This window comes from Capricornis sumatraensis, chromosome 1, assembly GCF_032405125.1.
Source record: "Capricornis sumatraensis isolate serow.1 chromosome 1, serow.2, whole genome shotgun sequence".
In the NCBI taxonomy this organism is placed as follows: Eukaryota; Metazoa; Chordata; class Mammalia; order Artiodactyla; family Bovidae; genus Capricornis; species Capricornis sumatraensis.
This window is the reverse complement of record NC_091069.1, coordinates 160,286,552-160,299,914: the sequence shown is the minus strand read 5'-3', so window position 1 is coordinate 160,299,914 and position 13,363 is coordinate 160,286,552. Positions and strand designations below refer to the sequence as shown.

At 40.1% G+C, this 13,363-nt stretch overlaps 1 protein-coding gene across 1 annotated transcript in view; it reads left to right on the top strand.

Moving 5' to 3' along the window:
- GUCA1C (guanylate cyclase activator 1C) overlaps positions 1-13,111 on the top strand; it is a 38,029-nt gene extending 24,918 nt beyond the window's left edge. Inside the window, 3 exon segments of the mRNA XM_068968375.1 lie at positions 707-749; positions 12,856-12,974; positions 12,977-13,111. Coding sequence (XP_068824476.1) covers positions 707-749; positions 12,856-12,974; positions 12,977-13,111 — 297 coding nt within the window.
- The last annotated feature ends 252 nt before the right edge of the window (positions 13,112-13,363 follow it).

The following is a 13,363-nucleotide window of genomic DNA, read 5'->3' as shown; positions in this document are numbered from 1 at the left end:
TGAATAAAGATATGAAGCAAAATAAACATTATAAATATTATACACTGAATTTGTGAATGTCAGAACTAGGATCAGATGTCACAGAGATGATATGGTCCAAATTCTGTCATCTATAGATGAAGCTGAGTCGCATAATGCATGGTATAAGAGGAAAATTATGAGGAAAAATCATTGGGTAGAGCTATAATGACTATTTCAACAAAGCTGTTACACTATTTAGTAAATATTAACACATGGGAAGAATTCAAGAGTATGATAATACTAATATTGCTTCTACTTGAATCTCATCAAAAAGAGTACCAAGATATTTTGTAATTGAACTTTGTAATGTTAAAATTCAGAAATTCTGCATACTTTTAACATGTTGCAATACAAAACTGGGAATCTAAAATGTTCTATAGAGTGCCCAACCCAGTATAAATTTTTAAATAACATCTTAAATATACCTATTTTAAAAAAGACTAAGTATATAATACGGCATACAAATACTAGGGGTGCCTCAAAGCAATGCTCCAATCATGACATTTGTATCCTGGGGTCTATGGATCTATGGCCTTCAGGAATCCTTGGCCCCTCTTAGAATCAAGCACAAAATTTTGCACATAATCCACTTTTTTTTTCCAGGGGAGGTAGGGGTCAGATTTCCAAAAGAACTAGGAAGAGCAAAAGGATTAACTTTTTTTTGTTGTTGTTCTAAATCTTACAGGAAAGTTTACATAGATTTTCGTCAGTTGAAATGTATAACTTAAGTTAGTGAGCCAAGGAAAGAAAAATAGCTAATTTGAGTTTTTCCCTAAAATGTTTAGAAAGAACAAAATGAAAATAGGCAAAATGAAATAATTAGCAAGAGGAAAAATTAATAATTAGATGCTATTTGTCTCTGATTAATAGAGAGTGAAACACAGTAAGATATAATTCTGGTAAAGGCACTGTGGAGGGAGCATAAATTGAGAGAACATTCCTGAAAATGTGGTCTCATAACAGACTAAAATTTCTCTTCAGTTTTAGAGTCAGTACTTTTCGTCAGGAAAAACAATTTGCCAAAGATAAAAGTTCTGATTTACATCACGGAATCATTTAAAATAGTACACATTAAAAAAAATCTAAAGGAGGAAAACTTTTAATGCAATGAAATATATAATTATAAAAAATCAGTGGTCTACAAACATACATTCTACATAATTACAAGTGAAGAAAAACACAAGGTAAGGAGTAATACATACTGCGTAATTTTTGCCAATACATAGCAGGATGGTAAAATGAAATTCAGCCCAGGTATCATTAAGATTTGAAGGAAGTACTAGTATAGGCAGAATTTACTAGTAGTTAAGGAAGTAGTTACATCTTAATCACACTTCAAGTGTATAAAATGGTCAACATGAGGGCTTGGGAGAAGGATTATTGGAGAGGATTTCTCATGTAAGAGCCCTCATGTCAATTGCGTGAGGTTGTAAGGAGACCAGGTAAGGTGTGGAGGTGCCCTGGAGTTTAGGGAACACACTGTTCCAGTCATACCTGAGAAATCTAAAGAAGCAGACCATGGCAACAGAGTACTGGGGTAAAGTTCAGGATATGTCTGCATTCCTGGAATCTGCTGGGACCAAAAATGCTTGCGTTTTTCCTTGGATCAGATATGGGCCACTGAGAGAGGAAGCTGGTAGAGAGCTTTCTTGGATCTCGTCCAGCTGAGTCACTTGGAGAAGCGAGGAATCCTCAGGAGAAGAGAGGTGGAGAGTGGTTCTCAGCCAGGAGCGGATTTTACTCTCCTCCCTCAGGGGACAGCTGGCAAAGCCTGGAGACAATTGATTCGCAGCTGGAGAATGGGGGAGGGTGTGGTGCTGCTACTGTCTGTTGTTTAGAGACCAGGGATGCTGTTAGACATCCTACCATGCTTAGGACGACACAGGACAAGAAAGAATCGAGTCCAAAATGTCAGTGGTGCAGATGTTTAGAACCGGGTTTCTAAAGAAGGAGCCTCAAGGGCTGGAATCAAAGTGCATGAATTCATGTCTAGGGAGTTGCAGGAGAGTCTCAGTAATGAACAGGGGGTGGGAGGCTTCAGAGAAGGAATGGGCTTTAAACGTCTGCTATCCAGAGAGCTCTGCAACCGTGAACAGGATGGTATCTGCCAAGTCAAGGCTCTCTTGCTCTCCCTTCATCTCCTCCTCCCTCCTGCTCACAGAGAGGTCAGAGAAAGGGCTTAGCAAGGTGGGGGAGAAACAGACGTACTAAAGGAGGAAGGAAAGAAAACAAACCATGCCTCTTTGCCGCACCCCCACCATGCTTCTCCTCGAAGAAGAGGGAAAACAGGAAGCACCTGACAACTCCCTCCAAACTATCATCCCCTTAGGCCTTAATCTTCCAGTCAAACCTTCATGCCCACTTATGTTGCCTGGAGTTGGGTGATGGACAAATTCTAAAAATCTCATCATCTCTTACTGTGACTTACACTGTTATGCCCAAGGTCCAAATCCCCAGAACTGAGAGAACAAGACATCCACGGCAATGCAAACGCAAAAAGGGAATTTATTGCTAGCTCGAGCCAGGGCCTCGGCCACATCCAACACAGTGGAATAGAGCCAGAGCCCCAAGCCCTGGATTACAGTAGTATTTATAGGTTTAGGACAAAGATAGGGAATTGGCAAGGTTGGATTGGTTACAAGGTTTCTTTGCATCTACTAATTGGCTAGATTTTCGCGCGCGCGGGCTTTCTTAGGAGATTTCTATCCTCATCCCGAATGGCACAGACCAGGCTACGGGGAGCATGCTGACAGGCTGAGTCCTCCGGTCACCGGCGGGGGTAATTTTGATCCCGCCTGGGCAGTGTCTCAGCTGTTTCCGGGATGCTTGCTCCGGCCTATTTTAGTCATGGCCTCTATCAGGCCTCAACAACACATGCAGTCAAATATCACTTCAGGATGTAGGAATACTGGATGCCTCGCCAAAGTTTTGAGGCTTCTGGGGTCTCTGTCAAGACAACTGAGAAATCCTAAATGTTCATCTAATAGGAGACTGACTACATGTATCTTAATCATTGCACTAAGTATTATTTAACTGAGATCTCGGCTTGCTAAGGCCAAGAGTGGTCTTTGCCACTGTTAACTGTGATTATTCCTAGGATTTGAGATTAATAATGTTTGGGAAGCAGCAAGAGAGAGTCCTATTTGACATACGTCTAACTGAAATGTTGCTAACAGTTTTTCTAAAGATTCTCCGGTTCAATCAAGATAGTTATATTTGAATTCCCAGATGACCAATCCATTCTCTAATTTTATTAATTTCTACATCCAATATGGGTCATTTAATTTAGTCACCTGGGGCAAGAGTCGGGGGAGGGAGAGTGGTTAAATCATCCCTCTAGGAAATCTGGAAATGTCTTTTTCCTTATGTCCCCTGACAGCTTTTATGACGAAAAGATGCTGGCAGACTGAGAGGAATTCAGGATCCTTCCAAGGCATGCATATCTGTCTTCCCAGTTGATAGCTCTGCAAAAGGGCACAAAAAAAGCCAAACATACCAGTGGTAGAAGCCAGTGAGAAAGCATTAGATGCTTATAGAACACCCTTTTATGTTCATCATAAGATCAAAGATAAGTCTAAAACTTGAGAAAACTGTCTTTTCTGGATCCAAAACCACTGTGATATTTTCTCCAGTGGGCTGTTAGTATCTTTTTTTACTTAGTATGTTGAGTGGATCCCTTTGTTCTGTGTAAAATAATACCTTAGACTAAACTCAGTTCATTTAATTTCCAAGTCTCATTACCCAGAACTGACATGCAGTCTTTTTATTTGTTTTTGAACTGAAAACAGGTTGGATAGCAAACCTGAAATAAACAATTCCCTCAATTTTGTCACACCGAGGTAAGAAATGTTGCAAAATGAATTTGCTTCCAGAAGAGTTGAACTTAGATTTAGTTTGCAGAAGGTACAAGCCTTCAGCCACCAGCAAACTGAGTCCTGAAGAGTTTAACACATTGGTGTTTTGTAAGAGATATAAACAGTGATAAAATAGCCCTTCACCTCAGGCTCACTTTCCTTATTGAGTAGGAGATAGATGATTTAGACAAAACCATGAACCTTTCAGGAAAACGTACTTGTGATATCACTTCAGTTCAGTTCAGTCATTCAGTCGTGTCCGACTCTTTGCAACCTCATGAACCACAGCACGCCAGGCCTCTCTATCCATCACCAACTACCGCAGTCTATCCAAACCCATGTCCATTGAGTAGATGATGCCATCCAACCATCTCATCCTCTGTCGTCCCCTTTTCCTGCCCTCAATCTTTCCCAGCATCTGGTCTTTTCAAATGAGTCTGCTCTTCACATCAGGTGACCAAAGTATTGGTGTTTCAGCTTCAACACTTGGGCTTCATAATTTGACCAGCGCAATGTTCTGCAGCTGATACAATTTGACTGAATATATACTGACACCACGGAGAAGGCAATGGCACCCCACTCCGGTACTCTTGCCTGGAAAATCCCATGGACAGAGGAGCCTGGTGGGCTGCAGTCCATGGGTTCGCTAAGAGTTGGACACAACTGAGCAACTTCACTTTCACTTTTCACTTTCATGCATTGGAGAAGGAAATGGCAACCCACTCCAGTGTTCTTGCCTGAAGAATCCCAGGGATAGGGGAGCCTGGTGGGCTGCCATCTGTGGGGTTGCACAGAGTCGGACACAACTGAAGTGACTTAACAGCAGCATACTGACCCCATGGACTGTAGCTCGCCAGGCTCCTCTGTCCATGGGATTCTCCAGGCAAGAATACTGGAGTGAGTTGCCATGCTCCTCTCCAGGGAATCTTCCCAACCCAAGGATTGAACCTGGGTCTCCCACTTTGCAGGCAGATTCTTTACCATCTGAGCCACCAGGGAAGCCCATATTGACCATATTTATATTCAATGCACAGTGACTGATACTTTATATATAGAAAGAGTGAAGGGAGATAAAAAGGGGAAAAAGTGGGAGAGTAGGGGATGAAGGACTCTCTGCTGTTTGTTTTTAGCTATGTTTTAGGGCTGAGTTTCTTTCTACTGGAGGCTTCTCATCAAATTATGAATAAACTTAAGTTTCCCTTCCTAACTTCAATTATGCCATCTTCTATCAGATTTTTCCTTCTTCTTGATGATACACTTCTGGAAAGAGTTGTCCACACTTGCCTCCATTCCTGCTCTTTCTGTATTTATACTGACTGCTCACTTGTTCATCTGTTTCTTCTGCCCTAAAACCTGGTTTCCTCTTTATCTCAGAAAAGTTGCATTTCTTCAGAGGCAGGAACAAGAAGACACAACACAGACATTCCAAGAGAAGGGAGGGGGATTACACCAAATGGATTCAATCAAGGGATGATCTTGAAAAAGTAAGTTTGGAATTGTGGAAAATATGTTAGCAAGAGATGTTAAAAGGGGATCAGGGGAGGGAATAGATATAAGGGATTGAGAACCATGTTTGTCATCATTCCACAGAATCAACCTACCCATCACGGATCACTTGTAGTGAACACTAGAGGGCAGTAGAGGCTCATGTTGAACGTAGCAGTTTGCTTACTCAAACGTGGCTGCTTACTCTGCAGGACGTGAGGAGGAGGAGGCTGGGAGAGAGTTCAAATGAAAGTACTGCCATGAGCGATCCAAACATTTGGGCAAGAGTATAAAAATTCTCAGAAAAACAACTTGAAAATGTATCAAGAGCAAAGAGCTTCCTCTTAAGGACCCAGTCCCACATCTACCTCTTAGTCTGACTGACTGGTTTACTAAGATCAAAGCTGGTGTCATCACTTTATATAAGTCTACATGGATGGAGAATAAAGTAAGTCAGTACATGTGAAAGCTGCAAGGAACAAGTTTAGATTGCCCAGAGTTGCTAAGGAGGCTAAGTGAAGTTAGAAAAGAACCAGAAAAATGGAAAGCAGAGGACCTGATGAGGCCAGTGAAAAACTTGATTTGAAATATGTACCTGAAATGGTAATCATCAAGCAGGAGAAATGCTGGAGATTGTTTTTTGTTTTAGACTTTAATCCTAGAGGTGCTGCAGGGTGGCAGGGACTGGAGTAGAGAGGGTTAAAACCATTCAACTCAAGGTCAAAATTGTTGATCAAGGGTGAGAGTTCTGAAAGTAGATGGAACATCATGAATACTTAAGACTTAGCATCATACGTGAATTTCAAATGGACAGGTCAAGAACGTTTGAAAATATCTATGACTCTGCTTGTAGTGCTGGTGAGGGTGGAGGGGGTATAGGAAACAGTGACTTCCCGTAGAGAGGATGGTGGTATCCTTAAGAAGAGGCTCAGTTTGAAGAGACAGATAACATGTTCCAGAAAACAGAAAATTATTCAGGAGGCATTTACATTTACGTAATCTCCTCAAGAACAAAGAAACAGTAAAATTGGCAGTGTGGTTGGAAAGGGCCTAGAAATAGAGCAGAGCTGAAAAACAATGTAAATCTAGAAGAGAGAAGATGTTGGGCTCGGAATAACTGAGTTCACCTGGAATTAGGGAGCTGGGATTTTTGACCTGTAATAATAACTCAGAAGAAAGGGGATACTTTATGGTTTCTGGAACAGCTTACATTTACTCCGATATAAAAACGCATATCTTAAATATCATTGGTGTTTATAAAATGAAGATACCAAACTAGTCACACCTTGTAATAACAATGAACCACTCTTTCTTAGCAAATGCATATACAGAATTAAAACCAATAGAATTTGCTTTTATTTGGAAATTACTGGAGGTGGTTGTATCATCTCAAGGGACAGCTGGGCCATTCCATGCATCAAGATAAAAATGCTAAAATTGTTGTATAATGACAGCCCAGTGCACCAAAGGACAAGGAAGAGAAAGTAATGAAGACATAGATGGTTGATATTTGTTGAAGTATAAAAGGATTTTGCCAGAATTTGACAGAAGAGGATACAGGGCTTCACTCACACCTAAAGGGGAAATGAGTGTCACAGATGAAAATATCATTTGCATTTTTATAAGTTATATATACCTCAAATAAGCCTTTTGTTATTATCATTGTTATAAAAACATTGGTGTTGGTAGAAATGGAGATGTTTAAATGTAGCAGAATAGTGTTGACCATGTGCCAACATATCTTTTTCTGGTTTCTCAAAATAAAAAGCAACAAACACAGCATTTTTATCTGATCCAGTGTATATTGAGGCCAAAGATAAGAAGACTCCAGCACACTCAGATACAACCAAAAAAAGAAAAAGAAAACTTCAGGGATGTATATGAAAAATCCCAATTTGACTGAAAACTGTAAAAGGATGACCAACATCAATTCTGCTGGAACAGAAAAATACAGAATAGATATTTTTAATTTCAGACATAATTACCATGGGAGTTAGCAAATCAAAGTTAGATCGAAAGAGAGGTATAGTTTTAGCGCTAAGAAAATAAAGCAACCAAGAGCTATAAGCTCCATGAGGGCAAGAGGTATTTCTGGGTTTTTATGTACTTTGGTGTTTCTTGTGCTCTCACACTTTCTGGCACATAATAGGTTCTCCATAAATAGTTGTATGATGGGCACCTGATAAGATGTCATGGAAAACAAAGGGAAAACTAAAGAACGAGTAAGCACAGTATACATTGCTATCTGCAGGAAGAAAGGCATCTAAGAGACAAGTTTAGAAATGAACATATATGAAAATGGGTTTGTTTAGTCACTAAGTTGTATCCAACTCTTTTGCGACCCCATGAACTGTAGCCCGTCAGGCTCCTCTGTCCATGGAATTCTCCCGGCAAGAATATTGGAATGGGTTGCCATTTTCTTCTCCGGGGGATCTTCCCAACCCAGGGATTGAACCAGAGTCTCTTGCATGGCAGGCAGATTCTTTATAGTTGAGCCACCTGGGAAGCCCAAATATGCATTACAAATGTCAGAAGATATAAATACAGATCTATTAGCAGAACTTAATTGCCAATGGAAGGTGCTAACAGACGTGAGGCACAGAGAGAGGTTCAAGGTGGATTCTTTCTTTCATTACACTTCTCTGTAGTATTGTTGTTTTTTTACCATCAGCATGTATCATTGCTATTACTCAACAAGTTAGCTTATTCTTATATTATGAACAAAAGCATCTAAGAAAGGAGATTTTGAAGAGAATCACAAAGACAGAAAATTGAAGCTCAACATTCAATATCACTGAAGAATGAAAACAGAAGGGACAGCAAGACAAGTCAGGATAAATGATCAAGCATGGAATTCTGCAGCCTTTACTTCGGGAAGAATAGCAATCGGCATGCTACTATGTGCCTCTTAGGGCTCATTCTTGACGTGATTTAGGAAGATTTATAGACACTTGTTCACAACCACAAGTGCAGAAACTGTCCAGACAACAAAGTACCAAATAGCCCAGGGACAGAGGAGACTTAAGAGGCTAATAATGAACTGTGAAAGTGAAAAGAAACAGAATGAAGCCAAAGAGAAAATGAGAGGGTGGTTATTAAGGAGGTAATTTGGGGTAAATGAAAACAGGGACAGAACATGAAGACCTTTTATTGAGTGATTAACCAGAAAGACCAGTTTCTAGACTGGAACACTGGAATCAAACTGGGAAACTGGGAACTACCAGGAAATAATAGGGAAATCAAGTTTCTTTATATGAGACAAAAAAATTGCAACTTTTTTATAACACTCAGCTATAAAACACTACTAAATGCTTCTAGTGCCACCTTGCTAATGAATACAGAACTTTTGTCACTTTTTCTCAGCTCCTGAGACTGCAATTTCCTCTTTGCTAATTTCCCAGCCCCAGCACAAAATTTCATGTCCTTATTAGAAAGAATTGGAAAGCAATTCCTTGACACTGGTTGGTTTCTTTTCTAACCAACCTGACTTCTTTAGAGGAAAAAAAAATGCTAATGGGGGCATACTCAGTACATTTTGATAGTTTGGAAGGAAGAGGCAGTATGGGGCTTAAGACATTAATGGGAAGAAAGACATGATCCAGAAATACCAGCAAAACAACCAGATTCCAGAAACAAGACTAAATATTCATGGGGCACTATCCTATCGCCAATAAAACCACTGAACCTGGTCATGAGTGATGATGGAAAAGCACCCGTAACACTCACCTTCAGGGTCCCAGACAGCCCTATATAATGTGGCTATACATTCTGTGTATTATGTATATTTCAATACATAAAAATTGTGCAATTTCTGAATTATACACCACAAAGATTAATGTGTTTCTAAATAGAAAACAAAAAATAAAAGCTCAAAGCTTTATTTTAGGTCCTGAGTCCCATGAGCTCTGGCTTGGTCATTTCTCATCAACTTAGACTCTTGACTGGTTGATCTTTTGATAGGAAATTTCTGGACCTGTACAGGCAATCCTTTCCAGGGAGACACAGAGCCATCCTTTTACTTCGTTTGGGCATAAATCCACAGACAAATCAAAGAGGACCAGGAAGTAATGTTTGAGAATATCAGATAAAGGAAAGCAATTCCTTAGCTGAGGTTTCCTGAGCACCTCCCATCTTTGCAGCCCTGGCTGGCCATGCTGGTAGAGGCATGCAGTGGAGGAAATGGCAACTGTAGTAAGGCTTGATGAATGTTTGAATGCTCAGTTTTAGGAGGAAAAGAGTGAGGAAAACTTCAAAATACGTATGCTAGAAATAGTAAATATCATTTAAGTTGCCTTTGGTAGAGGTTGGCTTAATTTGGAAAGGAGAATGTTTTTGGTAAGTGGGTTAGATAACATGAAAAAAGCAAATATGCAGAATTCATAGGTATTTTGAAAAGCATAACAGCAGTGAAAAATTCCATCTTAAGAGTAAACCTTAAAAGCTGTGACAAGAAAAATTGTTACTACATAAGGTGATAAATATTGACTAAACTTACTTTGTTACATCAAGTTATATCGTACCCCTTAAGGTAATATGTCAGTTACATTACAAATTTTTAAAATTCTATAAGTATTTCATCTTTTTTCTCATTTCCACATCAGTAACTTGCATGGCTTTTTAACACATGCTACCATATCCTGTGTTTAGTTGCTCAGTCTTGTTCAACTTTGCGACCTCATGGCTTCTTCTTATTGCCTACAGTGATAAAGGAGAAGTGTTATTACAGTTGAGTGGTCAAAACAGATTTCAGCTCCCTTATCTCCACTCCCGCCTCTCTTGCGGTCATACTGAGCCCCTAGAAATCTGAAAAGTCTTTTGGGTTGTGAACCTAGCAGCTGTGTTCTCCCTTTGCAAAGGAGACATTCTTATTTATGGCCCCCTGCGCTATGACCACTACATCATGTGACCTTCCCCACTGCACACTTACTTCTGCTTTCGAGTTTCAGATTTCCTTCCTTTTCTTTGGTTTGTTCCACAGTTGCACTTTCCTAGGATGCATAGGGAATTCTGATCCTACCTGCTGTTACTGGGATTTTGCACAGACTTCTTTGGCATAAAAAAACATAAAGGAACAAAGATTAGATTTCTCTCTTTAAAGAAATCTTATTTTGCCATGGAAACCAAAAGAAAAGGATCTTATAAAAATGTGATTTATACTTGTTTGTATTTGAGCCACAATTGTGGTCATTAGATATTTGTCTTCATCCATTAAAGGACAGGTACAGTTGGTGATAGACAGAGAGGCCTGTCGTGCTGTGGACCATAGGGTCGCACAGAGTCAGACACAATTGAGCAACTGAACTGAACAGTTAAACACTTGCTTTCAATATCCTGGTGACTTTCTGCCTCAGGTGCATATTCCCTAGTAAATTACTCAATGTAACTTCACTTGACTTTGACTGACCTCCCACCAAGACACACTATTAAGTACAATCTCCTTGAGATTTGGAAATTCATCTGTGCTTTTTAACCTGAGTATACCCATTAGTATAATCCAAATGACTTAAGTCGACAGAGAGCCCCTCCTCCACCCCCCACCGCCCAGTGTTGAAAAGTTTGTCTTGTGGGCTGAGGGTGGTGGAAAACACAGCAGCTTGTACACATGGGTATAAGTCAATAGTTTTGTAGCTAAACTGGAAAAGCTGGTCCGCGTAGACCTAAGGTTTAAGTCAAGGTGACACAATGAGAAATATAAAATCAGAAAAGGAGAGAACTACATAACTAGTGAATGAATAAATGTTTACCCTTCTGTACAGCTTTGGATAGTCCTTGAAGTCATTTCCTGAGGGAGAAGAATGTTAAAAACAGCCTTGCGAACAGTCATTTCCCTCTGATCTTAGAAATCGGCAGTTTTCATGTCCCTATGACTTGGCCATATCTTCAAGATTCAGTTCAGTTCATTTTAGTCGCTCAGTCATGTCCGACTCTTTGCGACCCCATGGACTGCAGCACACCAGACCTCCCTGTACATCACTAACTCCCGGAGTTTACCCAAACTCATGTCCATTGAGTCAGTGATGCCATCCAACCATCTCATCCTCTGTTGTCCCCTTCTACTCTCACCCTCAATCTTTCCCAGCATCAGGGTCTTTTCCAATGAGTCAGCTCTTCATATCAGGTGGCCAAAGTATTGGAGTCTCAGCTTCAACATCAGTCCATCCAATGAACACCCAGGACTGATCTCCTTTAGGATGGACTGGTTAGATCTCCTTGCAGTCCAAGGGACTCTCAGGAGTCTTCTTCAACACCACAGTTCAAAACCATCATTTCTTTGGTGCTCATCTTTCTTTACAGTCCAACTCTCATATCCATACACGACTACTGGAAAAACCATAGCCTCGACTAGATGGACCTTTGCTGGCAAAGTAACGTCTCTGCTTTTTAATATGCTGTCTAGGTTGGTCATAACTTTCCTTCCAAGGAGTAAGCGTCTTTTAAATTCATGGCTGCAATCACCATCTGCAGTGATTTTGGAGCCCATAAAAATAAAGTCTGACACTGGTTCCACTGTTTCCCCATCTGTTTCCCATGAAGTGATGGGACCGGATGCCATGATCTTCGTTTTCTGAATGTTGAACTTGAAGCCAACTTTTTCACTCTCCTCTTTCACTTTCATCAAGAGGCTTTTTAGCTCCTCTTCACTTTCTGCCATAAAGGTGGTGTCATCTGCATATCTGAGGTTATTGATATTTCTCCCAGAAATCTTGATTCCAGCTTGTGCTTCTTCCAGCCCAGCGTTTCTCATGATGTATTCTGCATATAAGTTAAATAAGCAGGGTGACAATATACAGCCTTGACATACTCCTTTTCCTATTTGGAACCAGTCTGTTGTTCCATGTCCAGTTCTAACTGTAGCTTCCTGACCTGCATACAGATTTTTCAAGAGGCAGGTCAGATGGTCTAGTATTCCCATCTCTTTCAGAATTTTCCACAGTTTATTGTGATCCACATAGTCAAAGGCTTTGGCATAGTCAATAAAGCAGAAGTAGATGTTTTTCTGGTACTCTCTTGCTTTTTTGATGATCCAGCGGATGTTGGCAATTTGATCTTTGCCTTTTCTAAAACCAGCTTGAACATCTGGAAGTTCATGGTTCACGTATTGCTGAAGCCTGGCTTGGATAATTTTGAGCATTACTTTGCTAGTGTGTGAGATGAGTGCAATTGTGTGGTAGTGCAGTAGTTTGAGCATTCTTTGGCATTGCCTTTCTTTGGGATTGAAGGTCAAATAATTGGTACTGTATGGAGATGTTAAAAATTCATGTGTGAACATAGGTATTATATATTACCTGATGTTCTCAACTTGAAAAGAGATTATCACCTATATTTTCACCAAACGACCCTAGCATTGAATGCTTTTCTATGGAAGGGTATTCAAGGAATTAAGAGTCTGAGATGAAAGGATCCAAGAATACCAATAAAAATGCCAGTGAATATATAGTATGTTAGTGAGGGGTGTAGACAAAGCCTTTTGCTAATTGTTCTTATTTTCTGGGAGAATTGACTTTAGGATTTATCAATGGCACAGAAAAAGATCAGGGCCTTCTGGAAATTGTTTTCAAGAGCTTCTTCTTTTCCAATGTACTGAAAGTGATCTGTGGTGGGAAATAGCCAGACACTGGAGAAAGGCTTCTTCTAAACCAACTGACAAGAATGGTGTAGGGACAGTGAAAGTTGAGAAGCTATGGAATGGATGCAAAGCAAAGCACTCAGCCTTTGGTGGATTGAAAACTCTCAGTGGAGAAGAAATGTGATTTTTCTGCATGTACCTGCTATTGATTACATGTTTTTATTATCATTGGTATCCGCTTTTGAATACCCCACTTAAGTTCCACAGAGAACTCTCATAAAGATCCTAAAAAGAAGCACTGTTGCTTCTGTTTATACATCAGTCCTCTGTCCACATGTTAGAACATGATTAAACTGAAGGGTTGCCTCCATAGCTATCAGTGCATACTAGAGCTTGCATGTCTGTTTTCTTGCTCACCTAAATTAGTCTGCATCTT